General features: G+C 42.5%; 1 protein-coding gene across 1 annotated transcript; it reads right to left on the bottom strand.

The window, feature by feature from the left end:
• trpm6 (transient receptor potential cation channel, subfamily M, member 6) lies at positions 1 to 15,281 on the bottom strand. Its single transcript, XM_085787309.1, has 40 exons — positions 15,056 to 15,281; positions 14,845 to 14,924; positions 14,584 to 14,622; positions 13,864 to 14,053; positions 13,328 to 13,541; positions 12,974 to 13,098; positions 12,720 to 12,891; positions 12,456 to 12,630; positions 12,174 to 12,297; positions 12,024 to 12,096; positions 11,672 to 11,772; positions 11,445 to 11,579; positions 10,771 to 10,824; positions 10,419 to 10,553; positions 10,170 to 10,292; positions 9,767 to 10,038; positions 9,236 to 9,464; positions 8,833 to 8,985; positions 8,594 to 8,734; positions 8,294 to 8,422; positions 7,864 to 8,115; positions 7,605 to 7,779; positions 7,067 to 7,181; positions 6,771 to 6,967; positions 6,534 to 6,666; positions 5,064 to 5,502; positions 4,124 to 4,802; positions 3,905 to 4,002; positions 3,653 to 3,755; positions 3,335 to 3,381; positions 3,132 to 3,193; positions 3,008 to 3,037; positions 2,845 to 2,897; positions 2,630 to 2,695; positions 2,209 to 2,504; positions 1,972 to 2,054; positions 1,626 to 1,831; positions 1,484 to 1,535; positions 1,213 to 1,325; positions 1 to 451 (listed from the first exon to the last, which is right to left on the bottom strand). The coding sequence occupies exons 1-40, from the start codon at positions 15,071 to 15,073 to the stop codon at positions 357 to 359; spliced, it is 5,976 nt and encodes a 1,991-aa protein (XP_085643435.1). The 5' UTR covers positions 15,074 to 15,281; the 3' UTR covers positions 1 to 356.
• Between the last annotated feature and the right edge of the window lie 660 nt (positions 15,282 to 15,941).

The raw sequence follows: 15,941 nt of genomic DNA on the forward strand, positions 1-15,941 counted from the left end.
TATCACAAAAGTTGTCATTCTCTCAGTATCAAAACGTTTATAAAAGTACAAAAAATTGTAATTTTCCCTATTCAAGAAATCTGTAGTGGTTCCTATTATGATTCAAGAGATTTGGAATGAAACCTTCTTATAAATATACTATGAAACATATCTGTCTTCCTGACAGTATTTACTTAACATTTTTGAAATAATATATTAGCATCCTTAGTGCAAATTACACAGTTAAGTAGTGCCAATCACAGACGGCTTATGTTTCTCTCATATCACCTTGTTTCTACTGTGAAGGAACAAGGTGTGACGTAAAGTAGTGCAGGCATGTGTGTGTGTCTTTTTCTCCCTACTTCTGGGGTCAAAGGTTACACCCTGCTTTGATAGTCCTCTTGTTCTCCTTGGGCCAACACAGGCTCCTCTTCACTGCTGTTCTCGCGGCTGTCCAGATGCTTCCTTAAATCTGAACAACAGAAACATCAGTTAGCGACATGTCGCTCCAATAACACAGTCATTACCACAAGAAAGAGAATACTGACAGGCCTGGGAGGAAGTCCACGCATCCAGCATGAATAATTTGGTTTGATTTGTTGGAGAAATCTTGGAGCGAACACAAGAAGAGGAAGAGGAAATACAACACACCTTTGAAATATCAAAACAACTGTGTCTGAATGTTTGTGTTTGTGTGTTTGTTTGCTGGGCTTGTTTGTTTTTGAGCACAGTTTCTTTCCGAGCAGTTATCCTCCAGATGCCGGTACCATGTCTACCCAGAGACGTTAATTAATAGCTAATCAAAGCTAATGTCTCAGCAGCACATCGCCAGCACAAAGAAATGATTAATACGTAATCAAAGGCCGTGCAGCATAACGCACAAAGCAAGGCCCACCCCCATGCCTCAAACACTACTGTTGTTAGAGAAATAAACGAACATTCGTGGCTTAATTAGCTGGCTGTTGGTATGAGCTGTCTTCATTTGAAGTTGTTGGGGAATTATCTCAGAGCCAAAGTTGGCCTCCTGAGTGACGACACAGAGGTGACATACGAATACGAGCACATACACATACACACATGCACAACAGAAATAAAAAACACATACGGAGAAAAGAAAATCCTATGTAAATGCTCATAAACATGTCACACACACATCTAGACACAGATACAGTACCCTGTAAGTATTTAAATTCACATTCTCTTCCTCTGACAGACTGTTTGGTTATTTCTCACCTTCTAGGCCCAGTCTGCGGCAGCAGACACTGCAGGAATGTTTCTGCAGGAAACCATTGAAGGCAGCATCTCCAAGGTTATCAGGACCAAAAAGCATCTCACCCCTGTCACCACTGCAACAGGGTCAGAGGTAGAATGAGAAAAGAGACTGGAAAGTGTTTTATCTGCCCATCATCAATACCAATTTGATAATTAGTATTGATTTATTGATTAATCTAAATCTACACACCAAATCTCATTAACAATCTTGATGCATAAATGGTCACTGTACCTGTGGTCGTCTGCCATAATCACAGTTGGATCAGTCAGCTCCTCTCCTACTCCTACCAAGAAGAAGTAAATGAACAAATACAGAAAAAAACATAGACATTGTTATATACACAGACTTGCCACAAACACAAACAAGGACCTACCCTGTATATCGAGCACCAGCAGCTCTCTGCCCGAGTACTCGTAGGTCCAGTGGGAGAACGCAAGCAGCATTTCTTCCATTGAACAGCAGGGGGTGATCTCTTCTCCTGTGTTGTTGTTGTACTTCCTGAAGTCACCGGACATGTTTCTCTCAATGGTCAGCCACTGGCCATTGGAATGCCAGAGGACGAGTGACACATCAAGAAATCTTAAAAAGAAAAAACAATAGCTAAATGTATATCATACAGATGCTAGAGATAAAACTCTTACATACGCAAACACACACACACACACACACACACACACACACACACACACACACACACACACACACACACACACACACACCTTGGTGAATGGTGCATGTCATCAGGTTTGACTTGGTTGAACACTTGCATCATTTTCTGGGCTGCTCTCTGCTGCTGGATCTCCTTTAGGGATGTCAAATACAAACCCATATTAAGTTACTGGCAATTCAAAAATGTGAATAATATGTATCTAAATTGATGTAATTTTATGAATTGCCGTTGTCATCAGTTTGTAGAAATGTCAGTAATTCTCTGCCTAGGTGCATTTCAGACTTACCCTTAAACAAAGCTGCAGTGCTGTGCTACTGTGAAAATACCTCTGCCAGGCACGGACCACCTCGGGCCTGAAGGCTTTCACCACATATATGTGCCCAGGTCTGAGCACATCCCTTTCTGCCCACGTACACAACACCCTGCAGCCTAAGCGGAGCCCCCCATCCAGAGAGCCCTCCTCACTGGAGAGGGGCTGCAGCATTGCAGACAGGCCTCGTGATGACCAGGAGACTGTGCTGGATTCAGGGTCAGCATCAGAGGGCACATCCTCCAGAGAGTAGATGCTCACCTCTTCACCTCCTAAAGAGATTGGGGAATAAATGAGTCAGTAGAAAAAGAAGGAAAGAAATTAATAGTAAAATACCAAAGTGAACCAAAAAGAATAAATTAAAAAATAAGATAACTGAAAATGACAATAAAGTTACCTAAAATGGAAACAGGAGTGAAAGGGATGGTATGAGCCAGTCTCATCAGATTGTTTCTCTCCATGGCTGTTAACACAGACACAATAGTCAAACTACATGGAGACCTGAAATTGTTTCTCAGAGCCGTACAAAAACAGAGAGATGATTCAAAGATATCAATTGCACTAAACATATTAATGGTCACTGATTCAACAAAAGACAAACTCTTGGATTACCTGAATAGTGTGGATACAAATTTTCAGTGGACTGGAATGCAGAGCCCTTAGCTGCAGCAAACATACAAATTGAAGTACAAAAGACACAATAATGAGCAAATGAATAAAACATATTTTACAAGAAAATTATCCAAGGTCCACGCGTTCTGAAAGTTCTGAAATACCTTCTGCAGCAATGCCACTCTGTAAACTGCTACAAAAAGAAGAAAATACAGTATGTTGTAATTAGAAATTAGTGTTCAGAAATTCACAGACATTATGGCAGGACAATAGCAAAGCAGACTTACGAAGACCTGTGGCCGATGGATCTGTTCCATGCTGAACCATGCTGTTCCATGCTGCGCGCATCCTTCAGGTCAGAGCAAAAATTATCACAGCATTATTCTCTAAATATACCTTATACAGTAAATACACCTAAATATATCTCAGTGTTCCCATAATTACTACAGTATATTTATCACAATTTACCACAAAATCCGCCATAGCCTACCTGATGGGGAAACACTTGTTTCTGCAACAAATCCATGGGTTCAAAATCTGAAACAACATTGATATTATCAGTTTTCAGAAATGTATAACAAAATTTACAATGAAGGTAACATACATTGTATAATATCTTATGAAGCTGTTGTTTTTGGTCTTGTTACATACACTGGGTTTGTTGCATAATAAATTCAGAAAGTCCATGTATGACAAACCCACAAGCTGGTTCATTGTCCTCTGCTCCTCCATCTCCACCTGGCTGAGAGCCCTAGTTGCTTATACAGTACAGCAGGTACTCAATCTTTACATGACTGTAGGTCCTTACTGAGCTGATTGAGGCTAGTTGAGGCCGACCAACACGTAGGTTCTCCTCTGAGCCATCGCCGCCTTCTCCAACAGGCATCTGATAAATGTGACTGCGTGGCGCCCTGCTTTCCATAAGAAATAAAGACATGGAAAGATAGCAAGGTTGGCAGGGTTTCAGATTTATGTTCAGTGCCTTACTGAATCTTAATGGATGGAAAAACTTCAGGTGTCATGCATAAAAATCAAAACAGTATGCTCTCTGTGACATTACAGTATCTTGACCGCTCTCTTGTATCTTCACTGTCTTCCGGGCCTGGGGTTTGCCTTTGCTGTCCAAGACTTGAGTGAAGTCGGAGGATTTGGACCACTCTGCAGATACAATAACACACATCATCTGTTTTAAATTGTGGCTAAGCAATAACACAACAATAATAAATTCTTTAAGGTGATTTTTGTAATACCATATAGCCCCCTACAACTTAAATACTACCTCTGCTCTTGATGCGCTGCAGCGATGTGTTGTCCTTGAAGCCCCTCACACAGGACTCTTTGGTCATCTCATTAAGAGAGGGAAATGATCCCCTTGTTGGACTGAGAGTTGCCCCAGAGAAAGCCATATTCTCCACACTGGATGACAGAGATCTGCAGTAGCCGTAGGGGCGGTCTCTGGACAGACATGCCCACCTGGATGATTTCACAGGTCTGACTAACTGGCTGGAAGTTCTGGACCGAGAATTTGTTTGGCTTTTGTCCTGAGAAAAGGCAGGATTAACCAAACCCTCTGAGATGTCTCGAGGGTCAGACAGAAGAACAGCACCGCTAGAAGCTCTGGATACTGCTTCAGACAGCTGTCCCTGTGTCCTTTTCCTTTCTTCTTCTTGTTCTTCGTCTTCTTGTTCATTTTCTCCTTCCTCCTCCTCTACCATGGGAGTCTCCTCCTGACTGGGATACAGGTATGGGTCACATGGCCAGAGCTTAAGATGTGGTGACTCCAAGCCTCTGGGAGACAGAGGAGATGCAGAGCGGGAATGTCCACAGGACTCGCAAGCTGTCTGATCCCTGAAACCACCAGGATGAACTCCATAAAAGTGAGAGAAAGCATGGGATGCAGGTCGAGGAACTCCCAGCAACTTCTCACTGGGAAAGTCAGCATTAGCAGAAAGTGAGTCCTAGGAGAAAAATGTGTGTTAACACAACACATTTTTAAATGTAAAGTTATTGTAAATAATTTTAATGTGGTGGTTCTAACGAGTCCTAAAGCTGACAACATGCATGGTATCAAAATGATAATAGTTAACAGTCCCTATAAGGAAATTCTCTTTTGTCTTAGCTCCCCTCAAAGGCTGAGGTCAGGAATGCAACATTATCATATTATTGCTCATTTTCTTTCACTTCCTACAACTTCATTGTCAAGAGAAAACTGCAAGCACCTCCTTTCCTCCTTCCTCTCCCTCCTCGGCATGTTCTTGCCTTCCTCCCTTGCTCCCCCTGGCTCCGACATGGCGCTCCTGTGATGCCAGCCTACTCGTCGCCAGAGTGTAGCCGTTCAGCAAAGAAGGTGGGGTACTTTTGCATGCCTTCGACATAAGCCGACGCATATTAAGCACATCAGCGTCTGCTCCATTTCTGTGCAGGAGGGTCCAGCTGTGAGGGAGGATGTGTCGAGAAGTCATGACAGGTCGACATTGAGCCAGACGTGCCTCCTCCTGATGTAGGCTGTCTGAGGCAGACAGCAGGGTGAGGGTGTCCACAGCCAGCACAGAAAGGTCCTGGAGATGACCCAACTGACAGTCCAAGTCTGACAGACTGTCCTGAATGAAGTGCACCTTCTCTGAGACTTCCCCCACCACCAGGCACATTTCCTCTGCCCTGGTGGGAACAAAAAGATGCATACTGTTCATCATGTTATATTGTTAGTTGTTCTTGCCATATAACAAATCTCATGGTTGACAAAAACATGTGTCATACACACATAAGTTCATACCAATGTCACAATGTGACTGACTTTTTCAAGCCACAAACAGGAAACATTTTCTATAATACTGCTAGTCAAATATGAAATAAGTGACTGTGTCATAGGTAAAAATATTTTTTTCCTAAGCACTCTAACTTGAATATTTTTACCATTTACATGCAGTTACATGTGTCAGAAAAAGGGTAATTTTTGGATGACCACGAGGTCATTGAAAACTGTCTAATTACAGAAAATATAAGGACAGACGTCCTTATGGGTGTTATAGAAGCAAGACTAATCTTCCATTTACTATGAGAACTATGTTCCACTACACAACCCCACTTATATAGGGCAACAGCACATATGTACTGTATGTCTTTACTTAAAGCAGAAGTAAGCGATCCGGTCGTTTTGGCTAATGCTGCGTTCCAGGCAGGCTTTTGAAACCGTAAATTACAGCTTCAAGTCACAACTTACGACTTTGTAGCGTTCCAGGCAACCCACTCGTGTTTTTCCGACCTGTTTTACCTGTGAAAGTCACTATAACGGCCACTCGTAACTTCCGACCCGTGAACTCGTACCAGATCGAACTGGTACGACTTCACAGGTCGAAAAAACACTAGTTACGAGTTGCCTTGAACGCACCATAACAGTCCTTGTCCCTACGTCACCACATTCAGGCGCATCCCTTAGCTGCACACACAGCCCTGCATGCCGTTCTCTCCCCTCATTGGATAAAAATTGTAGGATACGAGAAAAGTTTTCTCCTCGGCTCAGAGCAGAGCAGAGTGACTGACAGACCCGTGTTTCGGTCCAAACACTCCATGTAAGTGATTGCTGTCGGAAGATATAATTATTTAAGACTTATATTAACACAAAAATACCGCTTACTTCTGCTTTAATCCCACACTCATGGTTTCTACAAATCTATTAGTCTCAAACAGACCTCTCAGCAGTGGCTTTGATCCTGTTATTTTGGCTGCCGTGGAGACCCTCACTTTTCTCATGGAAGTGGGCTTCTACACATTTCCCCTCAAACTCATGGAGCCTCTTAAGATCCTCATGGGGCAGGTAGAGTTCTGGTAAGGATGTGCAAGACAGGACAGTGACTCTATTAGTACCGGTAGATGTGCTGTGGACTGACTTGGATGACGTTTTTTATGACACAAACTGCAATACTCACTGAGTCCAGTGCCCCTCTCCTCTCGCTCAGCATCTCCACTAAATTTCCTGTAGATGGCCGTCAACCCCTGGGCCATGTGACTGAGGAGGATAAGAGGTGGAGGCAGCCATGGCCTCTCCTGATATGTCATTATGTAACGGTAACGGTTGTACCTCCACAGTTTGTTGGATGTTGCAGCCATGTCGAAGTAGATGTTGCTGTTGGGAAGGAAACATTCAGTTCCATGAAAGTGATCTTTACTGGGGTCCGCCATTAGTGAAATTAAATTTGAACTTTATTTCAAGGACCAGGCGTACTTAAAAAATGCAATGAGAATGTTGACCATGATGATGTACTGGAAAAACAGATAGACAGCCTGGAGGAACGGTGTAACAAATGAGGCAGGAGGACAGGTGCTATTGTTGGCACATGCTGTTAACACACACAAGCACAAACACACAGACTTTAGTATGGTGACACATACAGTACGTTACTCATATATTTGATAACCAATTTATCAATACAATATAGAATATTTATCTTATCTCATTTTGATTGCGACACATGATGTGCAATGTTGAAACAGAGAGCCACAAAAACAAAATAAGCATCACTTCAAATGAGGTGAGACTGATTGACCGAACTTTTGTCTATAACCAATAACTCACTTTGCTTTAACAAAGTTTTGCATCACTTGACTTGTTTGTGTCATCTCATGTGGTAAATGCAGCAAACCTGCATTAAGCACTTTGACTAAAAAACTGAAGGCAAATCCTAAACTGTCAAAGTGAAATGCTACTAATCTAAAACAAAGCTTGGTAACAGATATCATGTATTTCCTATTAAACCACTAACTATCTATTTCTGTTGCGTAGACTTCTCCATAGATCATCCAGTAGGGCTGGAAGACCACATCTTTTGCCAAGCTCCAAGACGGCTCCTCATCTGGCGACAGGATGGCCTTCCTGGAGACCCCAAAGCTCAGCAGCACTATTGCCATCATCACCACGATGAAGAACATGTTTCTGGTCTGTGCAGACACGGAGGAAAACTGGGGTTACAAAAAAAATATTCTCAGGTTTCTTCCACTCCACCAAGTAGTTTCCAGACTCACCATCTTAGTGATCATAGTGAGGTAAGGACCAGCGTGCTGATTCACAGCCAGCAGATCCATCACCCTGACAAACCAGAAGATGAAGTCCAAACAGTAAGAGATGCGCCCTGCCGTCCGGTAGGGATCGGCATGCCATCGCATTGCCAGTCCAGTCAAGAACAGCAGGATGGCAATGAAATCTGATAGGTTCCAGTACTCTGAGAACCAAATCTTCAGCTTGTGGCACAGCTTCCTTGGCTCAGACATGACCACCTAATTTAGAGATACATTTTGTCATTACTTAGCATTAAGCTTCTTTAAACAACATCTTTATGTGTTGTATTGTGTTCTTATTACTTCTATTACAACCTCAAGATGATACTACTGGTATGCAGAGAAAATGGATCACAAATGCCTACACCAATACACATAAAAATACTGGCCGTCTCACCTCTCTGGTTTTTTCCACTGCAGTTGACAAGATGTACGCTATGACCAGCCACTCCTGAACACTGGGCCGATCCTCCATCTTCACCAAGACAACATAGGCGAATAACATCAGAAAGGCCAAGTAGGACATCTAAAATAAAGACAGAGCCAAAAAATTGACAGAAAATTGAAACACGAGAACTTTACATTCAATGAAATGTATACTGTGCATTAGGGACAAGGAGGTACTCCTTTTATGTGTTTTCAGGAGAAGGAATATTTTAGATTCATTCGCAAATATAACAACAGTGATTTCACCTACTGTGTGAAACCAGAACTTGACAACAGGAGCTGTGTAGAACTCATAGAGTTTTGTGATCCAGGAAAGACAGTGTGCACTCATAGAGGACAACGTTTCTGACACAGGACCGAGACATTTGCCTTGCTCAGCATCCTGACTGTCCTGTGAACGCAAGAAGAACAGTACTAAGTCTATTAACATTCTAGTTACAGTTTCACCCCTAACAATGCTGGACATATATCTCACTAGCACAACTTTACCGTGTGGTCAGTTCCTTCATTGGCTGGTACTGACTTTGCAGGGTCAAGTCCAAACAGCATTGCCTCATGGGACTGTGGTACATGGCACATTTCAGCTTTGCTTTTAAACTCCAGTAGCAAGATAGCAGGAGGCAGAAGAAGGCTCAAAATTATCTAAAAGGAAGAAATGACAAGTGTGTTATGTAATTCTATCCTGACACATCGGTAAACATAAGCTGGAATAATCAATGTTAGTTAATACTGAATAAAATAAATTATCATTTTGTGATGGTGACATTAGCAGTGGCGACTTGTGTTTTTCAATCATCAGTTAATGCAAAAAATGTATACACCGACACAGGAAAATCTTTGTTTTGACACTCAAAATAAACATGATAGAGATTAATAAGTTTCCAGTGTTCACCTTCAAATAGGAGTTTTTTCTCATGTTGAGCGGTCCGGTCCAGAGATCTGTGAGGAGGGTCTGGGTGCAGGAGTGTGAGACGAATGGCCTGTGACATGAGGAGACAGCCATCTGCAGACAGGTGAAGTGGCTCCATGCCTCCATCTCTGAAGTCAACAGCTTCATGGCCATCTGCTCGTTCTGACGAAACGCACAGTCTAACACATCCACCGCCAGCTGACCAAACTCACTGAGACACAGAGGCAGGAGAGACATGCACTCATACTGTAAGACGGTTCCCATACAAAAACCTGCATGTAGTCCATAACAGTGTGCAGACACAGAAACGGCTCATTCTCAGGACAGGAGAGACGCTTTTAGATTGCTAGAGAGCTTGATTTGGGGACAATACACTACGAATACAATGTGGTTGGACAACTTATACCTATGTGAAATGGTTGAAAAACAGCATAATATGGGACATTTAAATGAACATAAATAGACTGCATGTTGATTCATACTATGACACACATACACAGAGTATATACTTACAGCGAATACGACTTAAATCGCTCTGCAATGTTGTCGTCCATGCTACTCTGTCGTGCCTCCAAGGCCATGGACCGGTAAAGCTTGCAGGCCACTGTGGCACGTGCAAGTGCTTCCTCGCCATGTTGCCACAGGAACAGTGCCATCTGCTGCCGCTGTTGAAGCACAGCCCATACAAACAGGTCGTTGAAGTTGAAGGAAACTGAAAGCGGAGCATCACCGAGGCCAGGGCTCAACGTTACGTCTCCGCTGCTCCCAGGTGATGCATCTTGCTCCTAGATGGAGGAAAATGGAGGGAAGTAATGGGAAAGTAATTCATTATAAAACCGAGCAGCATCAGTGCTGATTCATAGGTTTGAATGACTTATGAAAACATGCCTCATGCTGAAATAAACCCCCCACACACCTTGGGCTTGTAGGGCTGAGCAGTTCTAAAAAAATGCAGGTCCTGCAAACTCCTTGAAGAGTGTGGCATAAATCCCCGTCTCTCTGTGTACAAGGAGGTGGAACTACTGTTTCTTCTTCCCTCCTATGAACAATAATGAGGCCAGTGGATTATTTGCAGTTAAATTCTAGAATAAATCCAATTAATAAACATAGGAAAATAACAGAGTCAAACTTTTTTCTAGGACATTTATATAAACAAATTGCTCACTCTATTTTGCAAGCGGCTGTAGGCAGCTCTAAAATGTTTCCGTGTGTAAACGCTGCGGTATGCTCCTCCAATAAGATACTCTATCACCAGGCCCATGTCAACGAGGGAGAGACGGTAACCTATGGGGAGAGAAGTCTACTCACACACAGAGACATCCACACACACACACACACACACACACACACACACACACACACACACACACACACACAGATACACTAAATTATTGTCTAGTAAACAGATGTAGATATGTCTGCTACAGTTAATATTCTGAGTAAACGCTAAGAAGGTCTACGTGAACAAGGGCATAACTTTTATCTATATGATTGTAGCTGCTCTGCTCACTAATTACCTGCTTCACATCTTCAACAAGGTGGTGCAGGAAGCGATGTGTCTGCCCATGTGGCTGTGGAGAGAAATCTGTATCATTAGAATCCATGGTGAGATACAAGTAAACAAAAAGTAAAAAACAAAACAAAAAAAACATACTGGTTACTTTAACACAGCTGCAGATTGCATGTATGGTAACAGCTCTGGGATCTGTAGCTTGTTTCTTAGAGGGACTTATTATCCCAGAGTTATGAATAAGTAAACAAGCTCTAATACACAAAAGATAAAGGCAGCATAGAGAAAGCCAAGAGTGAGAGTGGTGATGACAAACAGTTCTGTGATCTCAGAAGTATCCTAAAACAACAACAACTGAAAAAATACCCTAGAAGCAATTGACCACAAGACACAGAGAATACTGGTGCAAAATACTTACAGTGCATTATTGTGATTTCAATCAAAGCCATAGTGTTGGAATTTGTGTTTCAAGCCACAAACAAAAGAACTGATTTTCTTGTGTTTGTAAAGCAAAGTGAGAGTCAAGGGAAAACAGAAGAAGAATATAGCACTGCAAGAAACAAACATGCTATGGGGTGAAGGTATTTTTTGATTTAAAAAAAAAGAAGAAAAAAAGAAAATTAGAGACTGCAGGAAAATGTGATAAAGATTTGAGATAAAGAGAAAAAAATATATAATAACTGTGTTGTAGAGCTCCTCAAGGCGATCCACAGTGAGGAAGCGACCCATAGTCATGCCATTGTCAATCAGCAGTTTGACAAAACTGACGCGGTCCATCACAAGAGCATCCAGCATGGCTTGCTCTAAGGAACCCACCTAGATACATCACAAGAAATGATGACAGTAGGTAAAACAACCTGACAATGTACAAGGTTCCTCATGTGCAACAATGGTGTGCAATTACACACCTGCCAGTGCTGTCTATGCACGAGAACATCTTTCTGTGCAATGTCAGCCCTGTCCCAGACAAGAGCCATACTCAGCTGCTCTGCAGGACTGGCCCTAGTGCCTGTTCACCATATAGAAAACAAACAAGAGAAGCTGTAACACTCCATGTCCAGGTTATAACACACCTTTTCATGGCTTATCATGGCATGAAAAGTCCAATTATTAGTCCAGGTTAATAATTATTGTTCAGTTCAAGTCATCCTGGTGAGCCAGTCAGCAGCGTTTTCATGTTATCAACTACACCCGTGGATTTCCAGCTAAGACTGGTCAGCATATCAATTGTCAAAAATAAAAAGAGGAGAAAACAAGTACCCTTGAGAATAGTTGTCAAGATGGCTGCATCGGGTGTCATCTGGTCCTCTGACTCTGAGTCAAAGATGGTTATCTGTTGTGCAAAAGACATACTGAGTGAGTAATCCGTCACGTCCCAACACACACATTCCAAATCTGTCTTTCACTTACAGACTGTCTGTGCTGCATACACTGCAAGAGGAGACTAAAGACGTGAGAGGCTTCTGCTTTGTCAACCCCAAACACGTCTCCAATCCTGACGAGGAAGTCCTCTTTAATGTCTTCATCCAGCTGTCTAAAGGCATGCAGTGAAAGTGTGCGTTATATACGTGACATGTCATCTGACTCCTTTTAGGTTGTTACATGAGCTACGAAAAATATAGTTTTATTCCACACGATAAGGTGGATCCATTAGACCTGCTACTGTAGATACAGTGAGGTAGATGTGCATACCTGTCAACAGCAGTTTGCTTGTGTAAGAAGGCTAGCAGGTCAGCAGCCCTGCCAGAGCCCTCGAACACGAACACTGGCACAGGGGGAACACTGCTGACATAGTCCAGCACTGTGGACACAACGGCAGGGCCTCCTTCCACCACCACACACACCACAGGCACTCCTTGGTTCAGTCCTAGGAAAGACAGTGAGAGTGAACCAGGGGCTTTCTCACTTCCTGTTTGTATATTACACAAAGACCCACACCCATATAAACAGACTCACGAGGGTGTATCTTCTGTATTTGGATGTGTTTCTCCAGCTTCCTCCTGAGGCCTTGCTGGGAGCCCTGTTTTCCCAGCGTACCATCATCCACCAACAGAAAGTGAGAGTGGAAGCTGTTGAGACAGGCCCTCTTGCTCAAAGGGTTGCCCAATGGCTGATAAGGCCTGAACACCTGAAAAAACAACAATGCTCAAAACATTTTTTGGTGTCACATTGGTGAGGTAGTGTTATCAACAAGAACATTTAATACGTACATCTTTGCCAATGAGGTCGATGTTGTTGTCGATCACACCCCACGGTGTTATGCCGACTGTGTTCCTCTTTCTGAGGTCGTGGCTTCCAAATGTTTTCACTGCCTCACCTACATACTTGGACACACCTAGAGGGTATGCAAAGAGCAGCTGAATGCACAGCAAATATACAATTCAAAGGCATAATAACGAGCTCCTCAGACTTCAAACACACCTATTTGCTGCATAACATTCAAAAAGCAAACAAATGAAGAGAGCAGATCAGTGTGAGGGGCGATGAGAGCAAATAGACCGACATTTCACATAGGGATGTTGATTGTCCATGAAGTACTGACTCTCACAGTGTGAAACGCCTACCTGTATTAATGCCATCAGTAAGTATCCATGCCCCTGTGCTGAGAGCAGCAGTGATCAGCCCTTTGCTGAAGGCCTGCTTTACTTTAGGAGGCAGGGTGAAGTTGTCTGAGCCTCCCTGCACAGTCAGCAGCAGCTTGGGTCTCTCCATCTGCCACTCCCTTCGCATCATTTGGAGCAGGGCCTCTGCCTTTGAGTCTACAGCCACACGGACATACTGAAGAGGACACAAGTGGAGCAGTTTGTGACTGAAAGACTCTTTGTACAAGATACTACTTGTCAGACTGTTTAGCCCCTACTGTTTGAAATAGATAACATCTTTTGTACAACTCTCTAATCTTTGCTTATATCATAGCAAGCTTTAAGATTGTTTAGTCAACCACCAAAATCCAGATTATTCTCCTGTTCATTTTGAAGCATTTACTTTAATTTTATGGGCAAGTTATGATAAAGAAGTTTAAGGTAAGTTAGTTGTAACTTATCTAAATTCTGTATGTTATCTGGACTGGTACACACATACAGTTGGTAAACTCACACACCTTGGCCCGACAGACGCGAGTGGCAGTGTCTTCAAAATCTACGGTCCCATAAGCGTTGGTGGGACTGGCTTTGGTATGAAGCTCTATGGACCAGTCCTCCTCCATGTCTTGTCCAGAAGCAGGAAAGAATGATATGGGAGGAAGCGACTCCTGCCAAGAGTGCTCCGCCATCAGACGGCCACAACAACATCTAGCCAATGAAAAGATGGTGAGCAGGTGGGAAACTAAACATAGGAACAGACACTTCATTCATATGTATTTGTGGGTCTTTTTTGACCATTTTCGGCAAAGAGAAATGTTGGTGTGTGCACTGTAGTTCATCTCAAAATCAAGAGAGGGTTGATGGGTATTATTCACCTGTCAGCCCTCTAACCTCCCCTCAGTTTATGTAAGTCAGGCTTCAACAATTCCTCCCTTTTTCCTGTTTCCCTCCCTTCCTCTTCACCTCCCTTTGTCCTTGAGCCTTGTCTCTTGTCTCTGTTTGGATGTGACCATGTGATCATTCTACAACCCACAGAATTTACACACATCTTTCACTCATTGATGGAGCAACTAGACTGTTTATGTCACTAACAACCATACCAAGGAAAATGTAAAAATGAGGGGGAAAAAATTACAAAAATCCACACAATAAAAAATCAAGAACTTCATTTGAAAGGGGTGGGTCGGGGTTTGAAGATTGTATAAAGGCACACATAAACACAATTAATAAATGTATACCTGATCAGGCTTTGGCATACTTGACATACTGGAATACATCTGGAAAAAAACAGGAAATAACACATTATCAAAGAATCTACATGGTCCCTATTCCTGGAAGGAAGGGCTGAGTGCCAAATAGTTTTGCTCTCAGAAAAATGTTGTTTCCAGTTACAAACCAGCCTGTATTTAATCTGGGAAGGATATTATTTACTGTACATTTACTGTAGAAACCATTTTGTAACTCTTCTGATTACCTAAGTTTATGTAAGTCCAGTTTACCTGTGTAAATCCCGAGAAGAAGGGATAAACTTAACACACTCTCTCTTGCAGAAGGTGTCCTCAATCCAAGACTTTCGTGACTGAAATGACAAGAGAAAATGTTTACTTACGTACACAGATCCTGGAGCAGCTAAGCAGTATTTTCTCAGCTTTATTGTCAAATCCATCCTCCAGCAAAACACATGCTTCCTGAAAAAATGTAATCAGTGACCTTTTCAGTGAAGCTCATTTCATTACAATGCCAGCAGCTGCCTGGTTGTTGGACCCACAGGAAACAATCTGTAGAAACCTGAACTGCACTCTTACAAACACACAGACGATGTGATATATTGCAGTCAACCTCTGATTCAGCCTTATGGGAGTCTTTTCTTCATGGCTCCCCTGGTCTTTCAGGGTCTGTACTGCTTCTGTGGTCAGTTTCCCATCGAGTTTCAACAATGGCCTGACTGAGAAGAGCATTGTTGGTAGGAAACATACACACATCCCCTTCCTGAGATTAGTACACACATGGTCAGGGGCGGTGCACACCCTCCCTGGCTCAGGCTGTGTAAACACTAAACAGGGCTCTGAAGTGTGGTTTCTTCAAAGGCAATAGCCTACTACTCACCTCAACACATGGCACAGCAATGTTACAACTGACACGTGATCAAGTCAGCTGGAGCATTACTTAAAAGGTCATATGGCAGCATGGTAATGACATAATGATTTGTTCCTTTAATAATACATTTTATTATATAGGAAACAAATGAGGATGTTTTAAGTGAGACGTCCACTCTACTGTAACTTATGCATCCTATGACAAAACCAATGGATTGTGTAGTTGCTCTTCACAGTAGTATTACTGATGTTTATGAAAACTTAGCGAGATGCCATGTAGGTATTGAGATGACCCTCAGGTTAAGTTAAACAGCTGAGTATCTGAAGTCAACGCTGTCGTCCAATGAGATGTTGTGGCGTTTCGCAAAATGCAAATTCAGACTCAAAGTACTGTTAGTGAAAAGTTGGACTCAGCTAGTAACTTAATGCTAACTGTTTAACGTTACCCGAGGCAACAAAGTTCAAAAAACGCTTAAACACACCATAAAGTCACAGGTAAT

This window comes from Trachurus japonicus, chromosome 9 (assembly GCF_045865225.1).
Source record: "Trachurus japonicus isolate A0001 chromosome 9, Traja_1.0".
NCBI classification, from domain to species: Eukaryota; Metazoa; Chordata; class Actinopteri; order Carangiformes; family Carangidae; genus Trachurus; species Trachurus japonicus.

Bases quoted from the DNA above. Each gene is read 5' to 3' on its own strand.
- trpm6 (XM_085787309.1), bottom strand. The intron at 3,194-3,334 runs GTAGGCTATGGC...TCTGACCTGAAG, and splicing joins AACAAGTGTTTCCCCATCAG to GATGCGCGCAGCATGGAACA. The intron at 1,326-1,483 runs GTACAGTGACCA...ACCCTGTTGCAG, and splicing joins ATTATGGCAGACGACCACAG to TGGTGACAGGGGTGAGATGC.